General features: G+C 41.3%; 1 protein-coding gene across 3 annotated transcripts in view; it reads left to right on the top strand.

The window, feature by feature from the left end:
• Positions 1-18,952, top strand: part of TBC1D8 (TBC1 domain family member 8) — a 58,418-nt gene extending 39,466 nt beyond the window's left edge. For all 3 annotated transcript variants that reach the window (XM_066619814.1, XM_066619813.1, XM_066619815.1), the window contains exons 6-20: positions 873-1,080; positions 2,691-2,885; positions 3,607-3,774; positions 4,674-4,824; positions 5,811-6,025; positions 7,351-7,468; positions 8,272-8,557; positions 9,062-9,191; positions 9,418-9,516; positions 10,249-10,317; positions 12,848-13,091; positions 14,354-14,419; positions 14,937-15,026; positions 15,163-15,263; positions 18,028-18,952. In XM_066619814.1, the coding sequence (XP_066475911.1) occupies positions 873-1,080; positions 2,691-2,885; positions 3,607-3,774; positions 4,674-4,824; positions 5,811-6,025; positions 7,351-7,468; positions 8,272-8,557; positions 9,062-9,191; positions 9,418-9,516; positions 10,249-10,317; positions 12,848-13,091; positions 14,354-14,419; positions 14,937-15,026; positions 15,163-15,263; positions 18,028-18,477 (2,590 nt within the window). In that variant the 3' untranslated portion in view covers positions 18,478-18,952. The remainder of the gene's footprint in view (positions 1-872; positions 1,081-2,690; positions 2,886-3,606; positions 3,775-4,673; positions 4,825-5,810; positions 6,026-7,350; positions 7,469-8,271; positions 8,558-9,061; positions 9,192-9,417; positions 9,517-10,248; positions 10,318-12,847; positions 13,092-14,353; positions 14,420-14,936; positions 15,027-15,162; positions 15,264-18,027) is intronic.
• Positions 18,953-19,218: the final 266 nt, after the last annotated feature.

Here is a 19,218-nt window from a genome sequence, read left to right as displayed (position 1 = left end):
GGTGGGCCCTGCATGTTTCTGGCGGGTCCCGCTCACCTGGTGGGTTTCGGGCAGGCCCTGCGGGTGGGTTCTGGCCCGCCTGGTGTGTATCAGGCGGGCCTTGTGCGTTTCTGGTGGGTTCCTGCCTGCCTGGTGTGTCTCGGTTGGGCCTTGTGTGTTTCTGGTGGGTTCTGGCCTGGCTGGTGTGTCTCAGGCAGGCCTTGTGTGTTTCTGTTGGGTTCCAGCCCACCTGGTGTGTCTCGGGCGGGCCCTGTGCATTTCTGGTGGGTCCCGGCCCGCCTGGTGGGTTTCAGGCAGGCTCTGCAAGTGCGTTCCTGGTGTGTCTCGGGCAGGCCTTATGTGTTTCTGGTGGGTTCCAGCCTGCCTGGTGTGTCTTGTGCGGGCCCTGTGTGTTTCTGGTGGGTCCCAGCTCACCTATTGGGTTTTGGGCAGGCCCTCCGGGTGGGTTCTGGCCCGCTTGGTTTGTCTCGGGTGGGCCTTGTGTGTTTCTAGTGGGTTCCGGCCCACCTGGTGGTTCTCAGGTGGGCCCAGAGCAGTTCTGTGCTTCTAAACAAAAACCAAGGCAATTGGTGCAGAGGGTCCACACAGAGGGTGCCATTCAAATAGCTTTCCCCTATATCCACAATTTTCATATTTGTGGGGTGGGGGGACAGATCAAAGCCTCTGTGAATACAATGTCCTGCCTGTATACATTCCAACTTCTGTATACCTTCAGAACCGAACCAGTACATACTTATACACCAAGTATAAGTGTATACAGTATAAGTGTGTACAGGGGTCAGCCTTTAATGACAGTATCAGAAGAAAACAACTCACTTAATGCAGGGTTCAGCCTTGAATTAAATTTTATTCTTTTTTTTTTTTTTTTAAAGGGATCTGGAATCCAGAGCACAGAACGAGTACTTCAGAGCCTTTTTCAGGCTACCAAAGAAAGAGAAGCTTCATGAAGTCATGGACTGCTCCCTGTGGACTCCCTTTAGCCGCTGTCACACAGCTGGAAGGATGTATGCCTCTGACAGCTATATCTGTTTTGCCAGCAAAGATGATGGCTGCTGTAATGTTCTTATCCCACTTGTAGAGGTTAGGGGTTTTTTGTATCTCACTGTTATCCATTTGCTTTAAAATCTGTAATTATGACAAATCAATTTGCGGGGTAAAATTTTGCTTTAGGGGAAAGCTTTCTAAGTTGTAGAGAATTGTATCATTTTGTTTATTCCAAATTGTTTCTAACTAATAAGGCACATTATGTGTCAGGAAATGGTTAGTGCTTATGTGATATGTAACTATCATCCAAGGTTTGCACATTAAATAGTAATTGGCTTCTCTCCACTGAGCAATAATAATCATGAATACCGAGTTCTACAAAGTGGGTTAGCTATAAACTTTACTTGAAATGCTTTTGAAATTCTTCATGTAGAGTGGTTACTCCTTAACACCCTTTAGGCTGTAATCTTATACATGCTTAAATGAGTAAGGGCACAATCCTAACCAGGTCTACTCGAAGTAAGTCCTGTTTTGTTCATTAAGGCTTATTCTCAGGAAAGTGTGGTTAGGATTGCAGCCTAAGTTCTATTGAACACAATGGGGCTTTCCTCTGAGCCAAAATGCATAGCATTGCACTGTTAGCTTACATGGAGTTTTCCTACCTTTCTAAATATATGTATGGGTAGAGTGGACAGTCTAAAAAGGGATTGTGAGCAGAGAACTAGGCAGTGACAGTTCTCTGGAATTACTTTGCACACAGAGTACAAGGATGCAATTTTGTTAAGCTGGTTAGGTGCAAAGAGCTACTTTAGCTGCAGTTGGTGGCTTTGGCATGATGGAATTTTTAAACCTTTCCTTTGAGGTAGCAGATCTCTATATCATAAGGCAAACTACTTTTTAGACCCATCTTGGCTTCAGAAGGGCTTTGCCATGCAGCATGGAGATTTCCTGAGTGAGAAATTGGAAGTTCACATGGCACTTGGGCACATAGGACTAAGGGCCCAATCCTACGACACTTACTGCCCGACTAGCGCAGGCACTAGCTCAGTGCGAGCCAGCGCTGGGCGGAGGACGAGAGATGGGCGCCCAGTGCTCCAGGCGAGCACTGGGTGGTAGAAAGGTGAGTGGGGGCATGGGGAAGGTGTTCTGGGATGGAGAGGGAGGTGGGGGAAGGCAGGGAGAAGGCATAGTGGAGGAGAGAGCGGGCAGGAGGGGACATGACTGGCGGAGCACAGCTATGCCGGATCCAAAGCCCTGTGTTGGGCCTCTCGGAACAACATGGGACTTCTTTACTCTGTATTGGCAAAATAGCCAGTGCAGGGTCGAGTAGCCTCATTGTGGGGCTGCTTACCTTACTTGGGGGAAGGGGACAAATGCTCCTTTCCCTAAGGAGGCTTTGGGAGCTGCCCCCAGCTGCCCGGCATGGTCAGGATGCTGCAGCAGCCATTTTGGCGCTGTTGCAACCCTGAATGCCAGGCAATTCAGGATTGGGCTGTAATTGGGCAGTTCTTTGGGTGGAGGTCGTGGCATTTGTCTCCATAGGCTGTTAATTCTTACACTTTTCAATATATTACCAAAATATTCAGATAGCATCTGTGTATCTCTTATGCCATGTTTTCTACTTTATGCTAAAGATGTATCGATATCATTACCAGAAAATGTCTCTGAAATATTGTGAATAAATACATTGTGTACTCTTTATACAGGTGGTCACTATTGAGAAGATGGAGGACACTAGCCTTCTGCCCAATCCTATCATTATTAGCATAAAAAGCAAGACAGCGTTTCAGTTTATTGAGCTGAAGGACAGGGATACCCTGGTGGAGAATCTGCTGCTGCGACTGAAGCAAGTGAAAGCCAGCAAACCAGCCATCTATAACAGTTTGAAAGGCAAAGATATGGTATTTAAATGTCTGACCTGTTTTAACTGTGCACTGTATGCTACATTTTGTTAATGTAGCAGTTACATTGTAGCATGTAATGTTTGAGGGGAGCAGAAAAAATTGTATACATTTATTGATAGCACCATTGCTTTAAGGTGACATATATATCTCATATCCTCAGCATTCTGACAATAAGGTGTGAGATTCACAAAGGTAGGAGAGATTTGAAATGGAAGTCCAGTATGAAGGATCCACACAAGTCTGTGGAAGAGGAAGGCGTTGTTTATCCACTTCCAGAGAGAGACAAATCCCAGAGATGTAGGGAAGAAAGATTGATGCTTCAGCTCATTACTTCTGCTAGTGTTGCAGCTTATCCACTACAATGCTGTATAAATATAAAATTTCAACACTCTTCAATTTAAGGAGCACATCTGCCCAAAGAAGCTCAGTTCAAGAATTAGTTTAGTACCTAATTTGTAAGAGTGCAGTATACATAACTGAAAAACATTGCTTGAGAAATAGCAAGAGAGTTCATGTTTATGTGTTAATTAGAAGCAGTTGTTGGAATCTTTTATGTTTATTCATTCGTTTGCAGTTAGCTCTGTGTGTTTCTCGCAAAGCTAGAAAAATTAGTCTGTTGATAAACTGTTTTAGTATTATCTAGAATCTCTTGGGTCAATACTGTACAGTGTGGTTTTCAGATTTGATTCTGAAAATGTTGTCTCTACTTGTGTTGCAGAGTCCTCATTCAACATGTGCAGACTATGAATTTGGGAATTTGGGAATAATAGCTTCACAAAGCAATGACAAAAGTGAAAATGATAAAAATAGCAGACATCTGCTGAATGCAGAAGCACTCAGTTCAACATTTCATCATTCTGGAATGGATGGCCTGGATTTTAGAATGGTATGTAAAGCCATGTTAGAGTTTGGAAGCATAGCTTAAAAGCAGAGCCTTACTTTGTGCTCTCTGACATTTTGTTAATGTTACTGACAAGCTTGGGCATTAAAGAAGTTAAGGATTTGGTTTTGGGACGTTTCTAATTCTCCAGAGAAGAGATAGAAAGAAACACAGCCTGGCCATTAGATGAAAGGCCTAACTTGCATTCACATGTATATCCTTTTGCCTTGCTTTTCATAGTCCGAATTTTTCAGTGCATTCCTTTTCTTATCTATATAGGGAGTGCTGCAGGTTAGAATGTGGCCCCAACCACACTTAGGGCCCAATCCTATCCAATTTTCCAGTGCTGCTGTGCCAATGGGGTATGCACTGCTTCCTGTTGTGGGGAGGCAGTCACAGAGGCCTCCTCAAGATATGGGAACATTTGTTCCCTTATCTTGGGGCTGCATTGGGGCTGCACTGGAGCTGGAAAGTTGGATAGGATTGGGTCCTTACACAACAAATGTACAGTATATCAGTGCATTTATGATGATTGCAGGAATGGTTTTTCAAGTTATAATATGGAAATTGGTTATACATTTATCTGTCTCAAGGTTTATGGTGAGACTTGGATAATAAATCAGCATCCGATACTGAATCACTGGTATCACCTTTCTCACTCCTACATCTTAATACCCTTGGAGTATTCTGCACCCCCCCCCATCCAAAAGACTGTAGAATGTAGGTGCTTTCTTGTTCCGTCAGAAAGGCAGAGATTGATAATAAGGCAGGATTACCCTCTAAGTCTAGTTTGATTCTGCATTGTATCACTACAAATAAATAATACATTTTTTGAATGAGTGGCTATTTCCTTGCATTGTGTTTGATATAAACAAGATAGATTTAGCAGCATGTTTTCCTTCCAGTCTAGGGAGCAGATCAAAGAGAGCCTGTGGAATGATCACTTTGCTGAGTATGGCAGAACTGTTTGTATGTTTCGAACAGAGAAAATAAGAAAACTAGTTGCTATGGGAATCCCAGAATCTTTACGAGGCAAACTGTGGCTCCTTTTCTCAGGTGAGAACTCCATAATGTCTGTTGAACTTGGCCAACAGACATTCACTTATGGCAAGAAGCCAACAGGAATGAATGTGCTTTTGCTCTCTGTAGCAGTGTTCTCTGCAATTTGAGTGAAGAAAGGGAAATGGGGGTGGCCTATTTCCTATTCTATGTTTCAGGAATGGAACAGAAGCTGTTCTGGTGTTTAGATGTATTGGAGAAAAAATTAAACAGAAAAGTATTCCTCTCTTAGGATTGAGAGGATTGAGTGGCTATGTAGATGTTTAAGTAACAGCAATTTCTTTACACATTAATAAGTATTTAAAATGCTGCAGTAAATAAAATAACAGAGTGCATAATAGGTCATAAAGCATAACATCACTTATTTCAAAATAAGAATGTATTTAAGTCATCAGACACTGAGACATTACATTTGGCACAAATAATTGAAATTAGAGACTTAAGATTTCCTACACAATTTCAGGGTCAGTGCAGAACTGGTAATTTAAGCCTTCAATCATATATTCACTTGCTCTACAGCAAGTTCCAACTGAACTCAGTGGGGCTTACTTCTGAGTAGACATGCCTAGGATTGTGCTATAAAATAATGATCTTCAGTATATTATTTAGGATTTTGACACTTGCATGATTAAATCCTTCCTTTTGAAATCTGTTTTGGGAAAGGGAATCCTGCATGTCTAGTTCATAAATAGGTAAGTATATTTTTTGCAGTGTACAGTTAATGTCAAGAATGGTTAACAGTTGGTCAGGCGAGCATTTCAGAGCCATGCTCCTCCTTCTGGAGAATGCTGTATCTCAGAAAAATGCTGCTGAATGTTCCAGTGTCACTTTGGCTCAGGAGTATATGGTATTTGCAGAATCTGGTTTGATAAGTAGGTACATATCCTTGCTTTCTATGTTATTTTGACAAATACAGTGTTTTATATACCAAAATTAATGAATTTATAACTGATCTTTCACTTTGCCTTTACTTATGCCTTCAGATGCTGTGACCGATTTGTATTCCCATCCTGGTTACTATGAAAATTTAGTAGAGGTGTCCATGGGCATGTGTTGCATAGCAACTGAGGAAATAGAACGTGATTTGCATCGCTCATTACCTGAGCACCCTGCCTTCCAGAATGAAACTGGCATAGCTGCGCTGAGAAGAGTTTTAACAGCTTATGCACATAGAAACCCCAAAATTGGGTACTGCCAGGTAAAGCTCTAATAGGCCATCAGTAAATAGGTGAGCACTCTCTTGCTCTAGAATCACAGGCCTAAGTGTGAAAAAAATTTATGATGGGTGCTCTAGAAAAGGTGAGAGCTTCTGTCTGATCTCTGTTTTAATTCTTGCATGAAGCCTGATTGGATCACAAAGGGCAATTTTGCTCCTCCAAAGCAGTATAGGATTTAGATTATTTTTGTGGACTCTGTTCCATATTTCTAACAGCGTTAGAGGCCAAACAGAGAAGCTACTTTTGTTTTGCCATTTCTGCTTCTATGGGTTGCCTCCATTTATGGAATTAAAAGAACCCTTTTGTTTGTGTAGCACACAAGTACTGAATCAGACAATTGGTTTATCTAACTCACATCTCTAGTCCAACTGGCAATAGCTCTCCAAGGCCTTGTGTAGAAATAATTCCCCATTTGTTATCTCAGAGCCATTAAACAGGGATAATGGGATAGAATTTGGGACCTTTTGCATTGGAAGCACATGGTCTGTCACTAAGGGTGCAATCCTAACCCCTTATGTCAGTGCTTTCCAGCACTGTGCCAATGGGCCGTGTGGTGCATCCTGCAGTTGGGTGTCACTCACAGAGGCCTCCTCAAAGTAAGGGAATGTTTGTTCCCTTACCTTGGAGCTGCATTGCCCTTATGTCAGTGCTTGAAAGCACTGACATAAGGGGTTAGGATTGCGCCCTAAGCTATAGACCATTTTCTAATATTGAGTCTTTTTGTCTTGGGTTACACATGAGGAGTCCATATAATTTCTGTCTCAGAAACTCATTCTAACAGAATGAAAACCCAGTTCTGAAAGAAATGTCTGTTTCATTGCATCTCCATAATTATGTGAGCTAAACAGAAGTGCTTCATCTATATGTTCAGAACTGTATGCATAACAAGTCACCAGTACAGAGAAGCTTGAGATTTTGTTTTTCTTTAACTATGTAAAGTCAGTTTGAAAATATACAGCCTTGTCTGTTCTGTTTCTTTTCCTAGCTTAAGTTTTGACATAGTAAAAATATAGTTTGCGTGAACTATACCTGTGTTAAGTGAGGAAAAGTAGCAGAGTTTGGTACTCTCTTACAGTTTGATTTTGTAAAGATTGTAATATATTTAACTTGAAAAAGGTCATATACAAATTGAGAGACAAATATTTCTCAGACTGCAGTAAGTTCAGTAGTACTTTTGATTTTCATGTATATTCTCTTTAAAATGAACTTTAAATTTCCACAGACTTTTAAAAGATACCTTTATTGAAGGATGCTTTTGAAAGATGTGTCACTGAAACCGAGTTTTTCTTCTTTGATTTCCTAACAGTCCATGAATATATTAACCTCGGTTTTGTTGCTATATGCCAAAGAGGAGGAAGCCTTCTGGCTGCTTGTCGCAGTGTGTGAGAGGATGCTTCCAGATTACTTTAATCAACGGGTGATTGGTGAGATTCCCTCTCTTCTTTTCTGTGTCTTTGTGTTGTCTTCTTGCAAATCCTAGATCAGCATTTGGCTGATCCTCAATGAAATGAATTCCATAATGTCACTGCTGTTCCACAGTAATCTTTTCATCATTGGAAGTCTCTGTGGGCATTTGAATTCTTTATATGGGGCAATAAAAGAGCAACTCCGCAGTTCATTATTCATTGTTGAGATTTAGCTAGTGTCTTGTATATGTAGAATGGAGGGAATATACAGTGCTTTATTTGTATTGCATAAATCACTCATTGCTGCTTTCTTTTGACAATTGTTTGTAATAACATTATTGTGCTTTTCAGATGAAAAATGTTCCAGCGACATCCAGTATTATTTCTTGGTAATTCTCCAGAGGATGTTCTTGTGTGTGTTTTTCTTTAGAGCATGTGGAAAAACATCTAGGTGCTAGATTACCACTGTGAGATTACCATTAAGAGAAGGGTCTTACAGGGTGCAATCCTAACCAACTTTCCAGCACTGGCATAGCTGTGCCAGTGGGGCATGTGCTGCATCCTGCAGTTGGGGGGCAGTCATAGAGGCCTCCTCAAGGCAGGGCAATGTTTGTTCCCTTACCTCGGAGTTGCATTGCCCTTATGTCAGTGCTGAAAAAATTGGTTAGGATTGCAGCCTTAGTCATGGAATTAGCTACTTCAGGGTAGATAATGGTAGATAAGTGCAGATTGTGTTGATTTTGCATTGCTTTAAGCTGTAAATTGTTTTTGTGGTTTTAAAGCAAATAATATTACCAATCTGATCTGCTGTAATTTTTCAGGTGCTCAAGTAGATCAATCTGTATTTGAAGAGCTAATCAAAGAGCGACTTCCTGAACTTGCTGAACACATGAAAGACCTCTCCACACTGGCTTCTGTTTCCCTGTCATGGTTCCTCACCCTTTTTCTCAGTATCATGCCCCTTGAAAGTGCTGTGAATGTTGTAGACTGCTTCTTCTTTGATGGGATCAAAGCCATTTTCCAGTTTGGCTTGGCTATCCTTGAGGCCAATGCTGTGGAACTGTGTAATAGCAAGGATGATGGGCATGCCTTGATGATTCTTAGCAGGTACCGTATTGTATGGTTTGTATTGTCATACTAACGATCTAAGCTCCTGCTTAAAAAAATGGATACCAAAATTAGTAGGTTGCTTATTTAATAGTAATAAAATAATAATCTGAAATACTAAACCAGATTGTGAATGCTTACTGGCAAGGCTTGTTTCACTACTATGCTCATCAGTGTCTATTTTCAAGAAAAGTAGTACTACAGCTTCCAGAAACCTGATACAGGGCAGAATCTTCCTGTTGATGCAGAAGACTGCATCTGTGAGCAATGTCAGTGCTATTTTCAGTTCATTTCCTGGAGCAGTAAGTTTCTGTTACAAGCTTCATAGAGGGATGTATTCTTCTGAGAGCAATTTCAGATTTGCTCTGTGCCTGGATCAGGGTCAGTAAGATTTTTTTCCTAAAACGGAGAAGTAAAAACTAACACTCTTTAATACTAGGATCCTGCACTGGTACATTATATTGCTACAATACACAGTAGATTTGAAACAATATCTTCTTCTAGGTTTTTAGATCATGTGAAGAATGAGGAGAGCCCCTTGCCACTGATTGGGAATCAGCATGCCTTTTTCAGTGATGACCTGGAACCCTGTCCTGTAACTGAAATAGCAGACCTGATTCGGGATTCTTATGAGGTAGATAAGAATGTCAAAGCTACTGAGTGTCTAATCAGAATGCTGAGGTGTTCCGTTCCTATATGTTGCATTAATCAAATTGCAGAGAGCATGACTGTGATGGACATTGTACAAATTCTTGTTTAAACAGACTTACGTTGTATGCTTTTTCAACATAAGCGTGTATCTGTAGGTGAACATCCTTGCCATTTTCAGTCTAAAATAAAAATCCATCTCTGTATTCTAGAAATTTGGAGACCACTCTGTGGAGCAGATTGAGCACATGCGGTACAAACACAGGATTCGTGTTCTGCAGAGCCATGAAGAGACAACCAAACAAAATGTGGTAAGAGTTCTCCAAATCCAAAATATCTTGTTTCCTTTAAACCATGCCAGAGCTATACAAATGCAGAATTCTCTGTTGCTTACAGATTTAAACATATTAAAACCTGCTGCAGTGTTTAATTTGTAGAAGGAAGAGGATGAGACACCTAAAAATATTGAGCCACTAAGAAAGTGAATGGCACAACCCATGAGTGGTCCCAGTTTTGTGAGATGGAGAAAAGTTAAGCCACTTGGGGCATGCCATTTTGTTTTTTCTCTCACCTTTTCCCTTGATCTTTCTACATGGTAAACTGCTTGTTAGGTAAGAAAATCTTGAGCTGAGGGCAAGAGTCTGATGGCTGCATCTGACCATTTTGGTTCATGGTAGGTGGTGAAACTATTATTGAAAGTTGAAAAGGATAGCAGGAGCTGGAGTATAATAGGACAATGTAACCTTCTGGCTTTTTTTGGAAGAAAGTTGGTGTTGCTTAATCTGAAGGGAGACACAAGATGACTCGCAGCCCAATCCTATGCATGTCTACTCAGAAGTAAGTCCCATTAGAGCAATGGGGCTTACTCCCAGGAAAGTGTGGATAGGATTGGGCTGTCAGTAAGAATCTAAAGACATTGCACGGGAAGAGTTGGGGTCCATCTCCAACTAATACATTTTTTGACTGCCCTAGGACATCATAAGAAGTGGTATTACCAGCAGCAATACCAGTTTGTTACTAAGGCCATTCCTGTTTCTTTTAAGCTCAGAGTGGTTATCCCAGATGTTTCCATTGCTCCAGAAGACTTGGAAGAGCTGTATGACTTGTTTAAGGTATGTGCATCCCTGAAATAAAAGGATGCTACCCCACAAAATAACCTTTTGATGTCTAAATATGTATTGGTGTGTTCTGTTTAGAAATCGGATAACACAATTTTGCAGTTAGCTTTTAATCTTGAAGTTCCCTTTTCAGCCACAGTTGCTATTCAGATCTAAAAGAGCATTTAAAGTGGGGTCTTAAAAATAAGTAAAATAGGCCTTTTAAAATTCTAAAATTGATTTGTATTTTTGAAGAGCATGGGCTAATTTCTTCCTCTACCCTCCTAAAAGAGAGGAACACGCAAAGTTTTATGTATTTTTCTTCCCCATAACTTATACCTTCACAGTTGGTACAGCAGCTTTTTCTACAATTATCCTCTTGCGTTCCAGAAGGGGGTATTGGAAAACTAGTACTGGTAGCTCTCAATTTGTATGGTCTTATTTTACCCATTTTTTAAAAATAGCATGATTTAAAAATTAATACTGGACATGGGATTTGCACAGGCTTGTTTTTAACATAACACAGTTAAGCTTAATCTGAGGACCAGTAAACAGCTTCTTCTAAAGCCTGGTAAATGGCAGTGTTGCCCAACGTAAGGTTCAGGTAGGAGAAGCTTTAAAGTGCATCAGAGGGGAGAGACATACTTTTGGCCAATATGATCCTGGAAGAATGAACCCAGGCCTAGACTTCAGTGATGGTCAGACAGGTTTGTTGCTGGGGGGGCGACGGACTTTTGTGTGTGTTGTTCTTAAACTCCAAGAATGAGTCTCCCAGTCCTAGGTCCTCCTCTCCTCCATCCCTCCTCAAAGCTATGAAACCTCCCATACTCCTATTTGAATCTGGAGGGAGACTTAACTCAGCTCTCAGAGCTTCTGGCGCCATCTTCATTACCGCATCTTTCTCTTTCTGCCTCTTGTGAGCTTTCTTTCTAGTTTTGGCTGGCTGGCAGGTAGGCAGGATGGAATGGACTTTGCCTTGAATCAGAGGCAGGCAAGCCTAGAAAAAAAATTAAAACTCACAAGAGGTAGAAAGATATGGCACTGCAGTCAGAAATCCAAAGACCTGAGTGGTCCCTCCAGGATTAAAGTAGGAGCATGGGAGGGTTCACAGATTTGAGGAGGGTGTGGGGGGGGGCGGAATTCATTCTTGTGATTTAAGCACATACAAAACCTCCCTCCCCAAGCACTGAATTTTATTGCATGGTGTAGTGAGCCATTGACATCAGCAGCCTTGCTCCCAGTAGCCTGCCACCACCATTGCCATTCATCAGTGCGAGTGCTTATGGATTGTTCCCCTAACTCATGTGAATCCCATTGTTTTCTGTGGAAAAGCCGACTTTCATAAGAACATAAGAAGAACCTTGCTGGATCAGGCCAAAGGCCCATCTAGTCCAGCTTCCTGTATCTCAGTGGCCCACCAAATGCCCCAGGGAGCACACAAGACAACAGACACAATCTGGGTCCCGGTACCCTCCCCTCCATCTGGCAATCAGAGGCAGCCTGCCTCTAAAACCAAGAGCTTGCACATACCTACTATGACTTGAACTTTTCCCATAATGAACTTTTCCTCCAGAAATTTGTCCAATCCCCTTTAAAGGCATCCAGGCAAGATGCCATCACTACTTCCTCTGGCAAAGAGTTCCACAAAGAGTGGCAAAGAGTTCCACAAAGTAATTACATGCTGGGTAAAGAAATATTCTTTATTGTGGGTAATATTCTGGGTAAAGAAATATTTCATTTCTGTGTTTTTGAAATACACACCATTTTCAGCAATGTATCCTCTATGTAAATTGTAAACCTCTATGTAAACCTCTCTGCATACCTCAGAGTGGGTAAGAAGCAAAGAAGAAAGTGCACATTCTGCATCCCAACAGCAGAGAGAGTAGCATTTATACACTTGCACTTCCCTCTACAGCCCAACCTTCAGTGAATTCATCTTGACTCATTTCAAAGTAAACTTGCCATGAAATGAGGATTTCCCTGTTTCACCAACATCCAGGGGGGCTAGGAGCCCTCCACTTATGCTTGCTTTGTAGAAATACACAAATCACCATCAAAAAGAAAAGGCTAGAGCAGCCATTTTCAACCACTGTGCCATGGCACACTGGTGTGCTACGAGTGGTTTGTAGGTGTGCTGTGGGAGTTTGGGGAAGGATCATTTGTTTAGTAGGGTCACAGGGGAATGGGAGCCCTTGCTGTCAGTGCAGGTTCACTACCTTGTCAATTGTCACAAAAACTGATAGTGTGCCTTCAAAATTTTAGTGCCTTGTCAGTGTACCATGAGATGAAAAAGGCTGAAAATTGCTGGGGTAAAGTCTGATAGTATAATGCTTTCTTTTCACCTTTTGTCATGGGTATACAATCTGATGCATAAGCTTTCCCACATTTAATTTGGAATGATTTCCATAACAAAGGGGGATTAAAAGAAATATAATTCTGAAACACGAGTTTTTGAGATGCCATTGCACCTAACGATTTTAAAATTGATCCAGATTGCAATTATTTTTTCTATTTTAACCTTAGTTTCTTTCTTGATTCTCCTTAGAGAGAACATCTAATCAGCTGTTACTGGGAATGGAATAGTGCAGTTGTAATTCAGCGCCATGACCCAAGCAGACCTTATGCCGAGCAGTATAGAATTGACTCTCAGCAATTCACTAATCTTTTTAAACTTGTCTCACCTTGGACATGTGGTGAACATACGGAGGTCCTAGCAAGAAGAGCATTTCGGCTTCTGGATGAAAATATGGATAATCTCATTGAATTCAAAGCGTTTGCCAGCTACTTAGGTAACTATGTTTCCAAAAAATGCAGTTGCCATTGGGTGCATAGATATGATTTCTTAGTGAAGCAGAGTATCTTGTTATATGGGTGCTTTCCTGGCACTGTGGTTCTTAATCCAGTTCTCAGAACATTTTTGTGACATCTTTGACACTGGTTGATAATCACAGGATATTATGCTACTATATGCAAAGAGATATTGGAAACTTTTGTGTATCTTACATAAAATTTAATGTCCCCTCTTACTTATGAATTTATTAACATATTCTCAACCTGACTAGTACATGAGAGGTAGCATTCTTTTAGAGCAGGGGTCTCCAAACTTTTTGGCCAGGGGGCCACATCAAATATCTGGCATGGGGTTGAGGGCCAGAAAAAAATTTAAATATTAAATTTAAATAAATAAATTAGAGATGGAATTAGATGAGTGAATAAATGAATGAATGGGCTCATTCATTCAACCTCTCTGGCCCTTAGAAAACACTCCAGACACAACCAGAGCACAGCTCTGGTCATGTATAGTTGAGTGGGCCAGAGGCTTTCAGGGACAAGAGGCTGGCTGCAGACCGGATAGAAGCTTGTCGCGGGCCGCATCTGGCCCCGGGCCCGGGGTTTAGAGACCCCTGTTTGAGGCTAGAGTTGCTCTTTAAAGTCTGCAGGGTGTCTTGTAGCAGGAAGCTTTTCCTGCACCATTTCCTTTCAATCTGATGGTCTCAACAGACAAACCTATTCAGATTATGGAGAGAAAATCATCAGGCCTTTCACAATACTTTAAAACAGCTGTTTGAAGGGTGACCTGCTTGGGGCCGGGGAATTCCAGAGGATGCACGGGACATTCCTGATGCATTTTAAAACCAAGAATTCCCTGAAACTGCAATTTGAGGAAGCCAGTGCCATGGGGTGAGGATTTCCCCCCGAAAACACCATGTGGGGAAAATGAACCTCTCCCAGTACCAACTGAGGTCACACACACCCTGTGTGTTTGACCAGGGGAGAGGTGTTTCAAACATGCTCCTATTGCATGTGTTTATGTCCATGTCTGGTTTGGCTCTCAGATAACACACCTCTTCTCCACTAAAGTTGCTTTGATACTTTCAAGTATCACTACAGAGATATTAACAACCTGTTCAGTACATGCCAACTCTCCTGGCTGTCATCTTCAATTTATATGCAGATATTTTTATTCATTCCTGTTGCCTTTGTAAAAAGCATATTTTCTTGTGCTCAAGTGGGAAGCTGAAGGCTCTGGTACACTTTCTTCCTTCTACAGATACAATGTACAATGGAGAAATGAATGAAAAGATAAAATTGTTGTACAAGCAGCACATTCCCCCTGGTAAAGTATCTTCATTTCTTTTCTTCCTCTTTTTAGAGTTCTTTGTTTTATAAATGCATGGTTTTCCTTTTTTGAGTGTGTCCATCTTATTGGATTAGTTATTTGTTAATTAATGTTATTTGCATTTGTTAACTAATGTTATTTGCATAGTTATTTGGCAAACTATGGTGCTTTACTTGGCAGTTTAGTATGTAAAATTATTAACTCTTGATAGCCTATATTTCCTGTAACTGCACATGCTCACTCTCGGGTGTGTCTATATAGTTAAAAAGCCACTAGTCATCATGTTGAGTAGCTTGAGGTTGAAGTCCACTGAGCTAGAGGGAGCAGTAAGGCTCGTGAGACTGTCTGGGCCTTGGCTCCTGTCCAAGCACTAAGAGCTACAAGTGAAAACAAAACAAAAAAAGGTATGGATGGCAAATGTATGAAACCCTGTTTCTATTTTAGCCTAGAAATATACTATATTGTGATTAATGCAATATTGTGATCCTAGTCAATTTTACTTTGTTCTTAATAGCACTCACAGAAAACGATAAAGATAGCCAATCACCACTGAAGACTCCTTTGTTGTCAACTTCTAGGCCACTTGTAATTGGAAAATCAAAGGGTAGGTGACTTTTTTTTTCAAATACTGTATAAGTTTAAATAATGTGAAGGAAAATCTAAATAAAAGTAGCAGCTTGCCTGTCTTTTGCAAGCAGGAATGATCCACAACAGATTTTAAGTTTCTTATCATGCTACAGGTGACACTATAGATTATCAGAAGCAACTGAAGCAGATGCTTAAGGATTTAACCAAAGAGAAAGAGGCTAAAGCTGAAAAAGAACTACCAAAAATGAGCCAGGTATGAACAAATGTTCAAATATAGTACTCTGAGCCTGAATGTCAAAAGATGGCTATCAGTCCACTTACATAAGAACAGCCCCACTGGATCAGGCCATAGGCCCATCTAGTCCAGCTTCCTTTATCTCACAGTGGCCCACCAAATGCCCCAGGGAGCACACCAGATAACAAGAGACCTCATCCTGGTGCCCTCCCTTGCATCTGGCATTCTGACATAACCCATTTCTAAAATCAGGAAGTTGCGCATACATATCATAGCTTGTACCCCATAATGGATTTTTCCTCCAGAAACTTGTCCAATCCCCTTTTAAAGGCGTCTAGGCTAGACGCCATCACCACATCCTGTGGCAAGGAGTTCCACAGACCAACCACACGCTGAGTAAAGAAATATTTTCTTTTGTCTGTCCTAACCCGCCCAACACTCAATTTTAGTGGATGTCCCCTGGTTCTGGTATTATGGGAGAGTGTAAAGAGCATCTCCCTAGCCACTCTGTCCATCCCCTGCATAATTTTGTATGTCTCAATCATGTCCCCCCTCAGGCGTCTCTTTTCTAGGCTGAAGAGGCCCAAACGCCGTAGCCTTTCCTCATAAGGAAGGTGCCCCAGCCCCATAATCAACTTAGTCGCTCTCTTTTGCACCTTTTCCATTTCCACTATGTCTTTTTTGAGATGCGGCAACCAGAACTGGACACAATACTCCAGGTGTGGCCTTACCATAGATTTGTACAACGGCATTATAATACTAGCCGTTTTGTTCTCAATACCCTTCCTAATGATCCCAAGCATAGAATTGGCCTTCTTCACTACCGCCGCACATTGGGTCGACACTTTCATCGACCTGTCCACCACCACCCCAAGATCTCTCTCCTGATCTGTCACAGACAGCTCAGAACCCATCAGCCTATATCTAAAGTTTTGATTTTTTGCCCCAATGTGCATGACTTTACACTTACTGACATTGAAGCGCATCTGCCATTTTGCTGCCCATTCTGCCAGTCTGGAGAGATCCTTCTGGAGCGCCACACAATCACTTCTGGTTTTCACCACTCGGAAAAGTTTGGTGTCGTCTGCAAACTTAGCCACTTCACTGCTCAACCCTGTCTCCAGGTCATTTATGAAGAGGTTGAAAAGCACCGGTCCCAGGACAGATCCTTGGGGCACACCGCTTTTCACCTCTCTCCATTGTGAAAATTGCCCATTGACACCCACTCCTTGCTTCCTGGCCTCCAACCAGTTCTCAATCCACGAGAGGACCTGTCCTCTAATTCCCTGACTGTGGAGTTTTTTCAGTAGCCTTTGGTGAGGGACCATGTCAAACGCCTTCTGAAAGTCCAGATATATAATATATAATGCGGGTTCTCCCGCATCCACATGCCTTTTGACCTTTTCAAAGAATTCTATAAGGTTCGTGAGGCAAGACTTACCCTTACAGAAGCCATGCTGACTCTCCCTCAGCAAGGCCTGTTCGTCTATGTGTTTTGAGATCCTATCTTTGATGAGGCATTCCACCATCTTACCCGGTATGGATGTTAGGCTGACAGGCCTATAGTTTCCCTGGTCCCCCCTTTCCCTTTTTAAAGATAGGCGTGACATTTGCTATCCTCCAATCTTCTGGCACCGTGGCCGTTTTGAGGGACAAGTTGCATACCTTAGTCAAGAGGTCTGCAACTTCATTCTTCAATTCCTTAATAACTCTTGGGTGGATGCCATCAGGGCCTAGTGACTTATTGATCTTTAATTTATCAATGAGGTCTGAAACATCTTCTCTTTTAACCTCTATCTGACTTAACTCTTCGGTCAGATGGGGCCGTTCAGGCAGCGGTATCTGCCTGAGGTCTTCTGCCGTGAAGACAGATGCAAAGAACTCATTTAATTTCTCTGCCATCTCTAAGTCTCCTTTTATCTCCCCTTTCCCTCCCTCCCTCACTTCAAATCACTTTTGCTTTTGGTTCCACTTTCTTCTGTGGAGTACACATTGAAACAATTAAAGCAGCCAGAGGAAGATTCTTACGCTACATATTACAGGTAGCTTACCCCTTATCTGGACATCCAAAATGCAGACTATTCTGAAATATAGATATTTGTCCAAGACTTAAAAAAAAACCTTTTTAACACTGGAAAGTCTTGTGTTCATTCTCACATACAGTGCAGATACAGATATAAGTTCTATTCCCTGCCTGAGGTGTGTACCTGTACAGCCATTGTTGAAAAGTGTCAGAGGAAGCAGTTCTCATTCTGTTATGCTATTCTAAAATGCAGGCACCTTTCCTTCCCAAGCAGTCCAGATAAGGGATAATCAACTTGTACCTAACTTGTGAGAAGCTTCAGTAGTGAGAAAGCTTCCTGAGACTGGATTGTATCTTAAGTGCATGCAGAAATAATATGGCATTTTGCAGTTTGATGTTAGTGCAAGCATATATGGGGAAAAAATTGCAGAATGAAGTAGTTATGGCATGCTGAACAAGCACAAAGCTAAGTCAGGATTCAAGACCTTGTACAGAAACTTGCGCTATCACTGCCACATCAAATTGGAAGGATAAATAAGCTTATTATGTTTCTCTACTATAAGCTAACAATATTGTGACTTAGGGTAGCATTTTGTACAGACCTTATGTCTACATAAACCTCTTTTCTGATACTGAGAAATGGCAAAAATGCCATCATTCTATGGTGTTCCAAGTTTCAAGTGTCTGTCAAACCTTTAAAGATAAACTGAGAATTGAAGCTAACAAATGCATTAAACATTCCCTTGTCTTGCTTTGCAGCGAGAGTTCATCCAGTTTTGTAAGACCTTGTACAGCATGTTTCACGAAGATCCAGAGGAAAACGAACTGTATCAAGCCATTGCCACAGTGACTACACTCTTACTTCAAATTGGAGAAGTGAGTCAGAGAAGCAATAGCTCTGGCTCAGATGAATTTATGGAGGACTTGCAGACTGAGGCATCTACCTCTGATCAAGATGTGGTTTTGACTGACACTATGATGACTCCAAAGACTGAACAATCCTTACCCATAAGTGAAGGGAACTGGATTCTTTCCTTTGAACATATCTTGGCATCACTGTTAACTGAACAGGCACTAGTAAACTTTTTTGAAAAATCCTTAGAACTGAAACCAAAACTGGAGAACGCAAAGGTGACTCAATACAGCTTCAAAATGAATGGTGTAAGTTACCAAGCACGAGGCGAGACTGAACATCCAGGTGTACGTTAGCAAAAGTCCAAGATGGGAGCTCACTCACGTTGCACCAAAGCACATCTTGCAATGTTAAAGCTTTTGAACTGTTCTGAGGATTTGTTGGTCTGAACTTCAGTTAGACAGCTTTAAAGCCAAAACGCATTTAATGGCAGTTTTTGGCACCGTTTTCTCCTTGAATGTAATTTAAAAGAAAATTTCATCTTCACTTTGAAGATGCTGCACAGGTGTATTAACTGGTTCCATAAAAAGCAAAGCAGCTGAACTCTTGAGTTTGTCAATTTTGTATTTGGCTACTGATGGCAGGTTTTATGTATAGTTGCCTTCTTTGCACTAATACTGAAGACTTGTTTCAATGCTGGTAATTGAAACTATTAATATATTTGACTCAAGATTTGTATGTCTTGCTTAAATGTTCAGTGTACATGGGACTGTGCTTTTCCTGTCTGTGAACTTGTGCACTTTTCAATAAAAAGGCTTTTTGTATGAAAAATGCATCAAATGTTGCTTTTCAAACTACCCTCAATCTTCTCACAGGGCATTCACACACCAACTATGTTAAGTGTTGCTTTTAAACAAACCTGTTGCCTGTAGAAGTACTGAAAAAATATCACAGGCACCTTATGTAATTTCATCAAACTGCTTGCTAATTTTGCTTCCAAGAAATTGCTAGTAAATTAACAGTTGAAACTGCCAGAATCAGTGAAAATTTAGTGCCTGAAATTTAGTCAGTGAAAATATAGAAAAACTATATTTCAA

This window comes from Tiliqua scincoides, chromosome 3, assembly GCF_035046505.1.
Source record: "Tiliqua scincoides isolate rTilSci1 chromosome 3, rTilSci1.hap2, whole genome shotgun sequence".
NCBI classification, from domain to species: domain Eukaryota; kingdom Metazoa; phylum Chordata; class Lepidosauria; order Squamata; family Scincidae; genus Tiliqua; species Tiliqua scincoides.
Note: the sequence above shows the minus strand (reverse complement) of the source record. Positions and strands in the feature narration are given on the sequence as shown.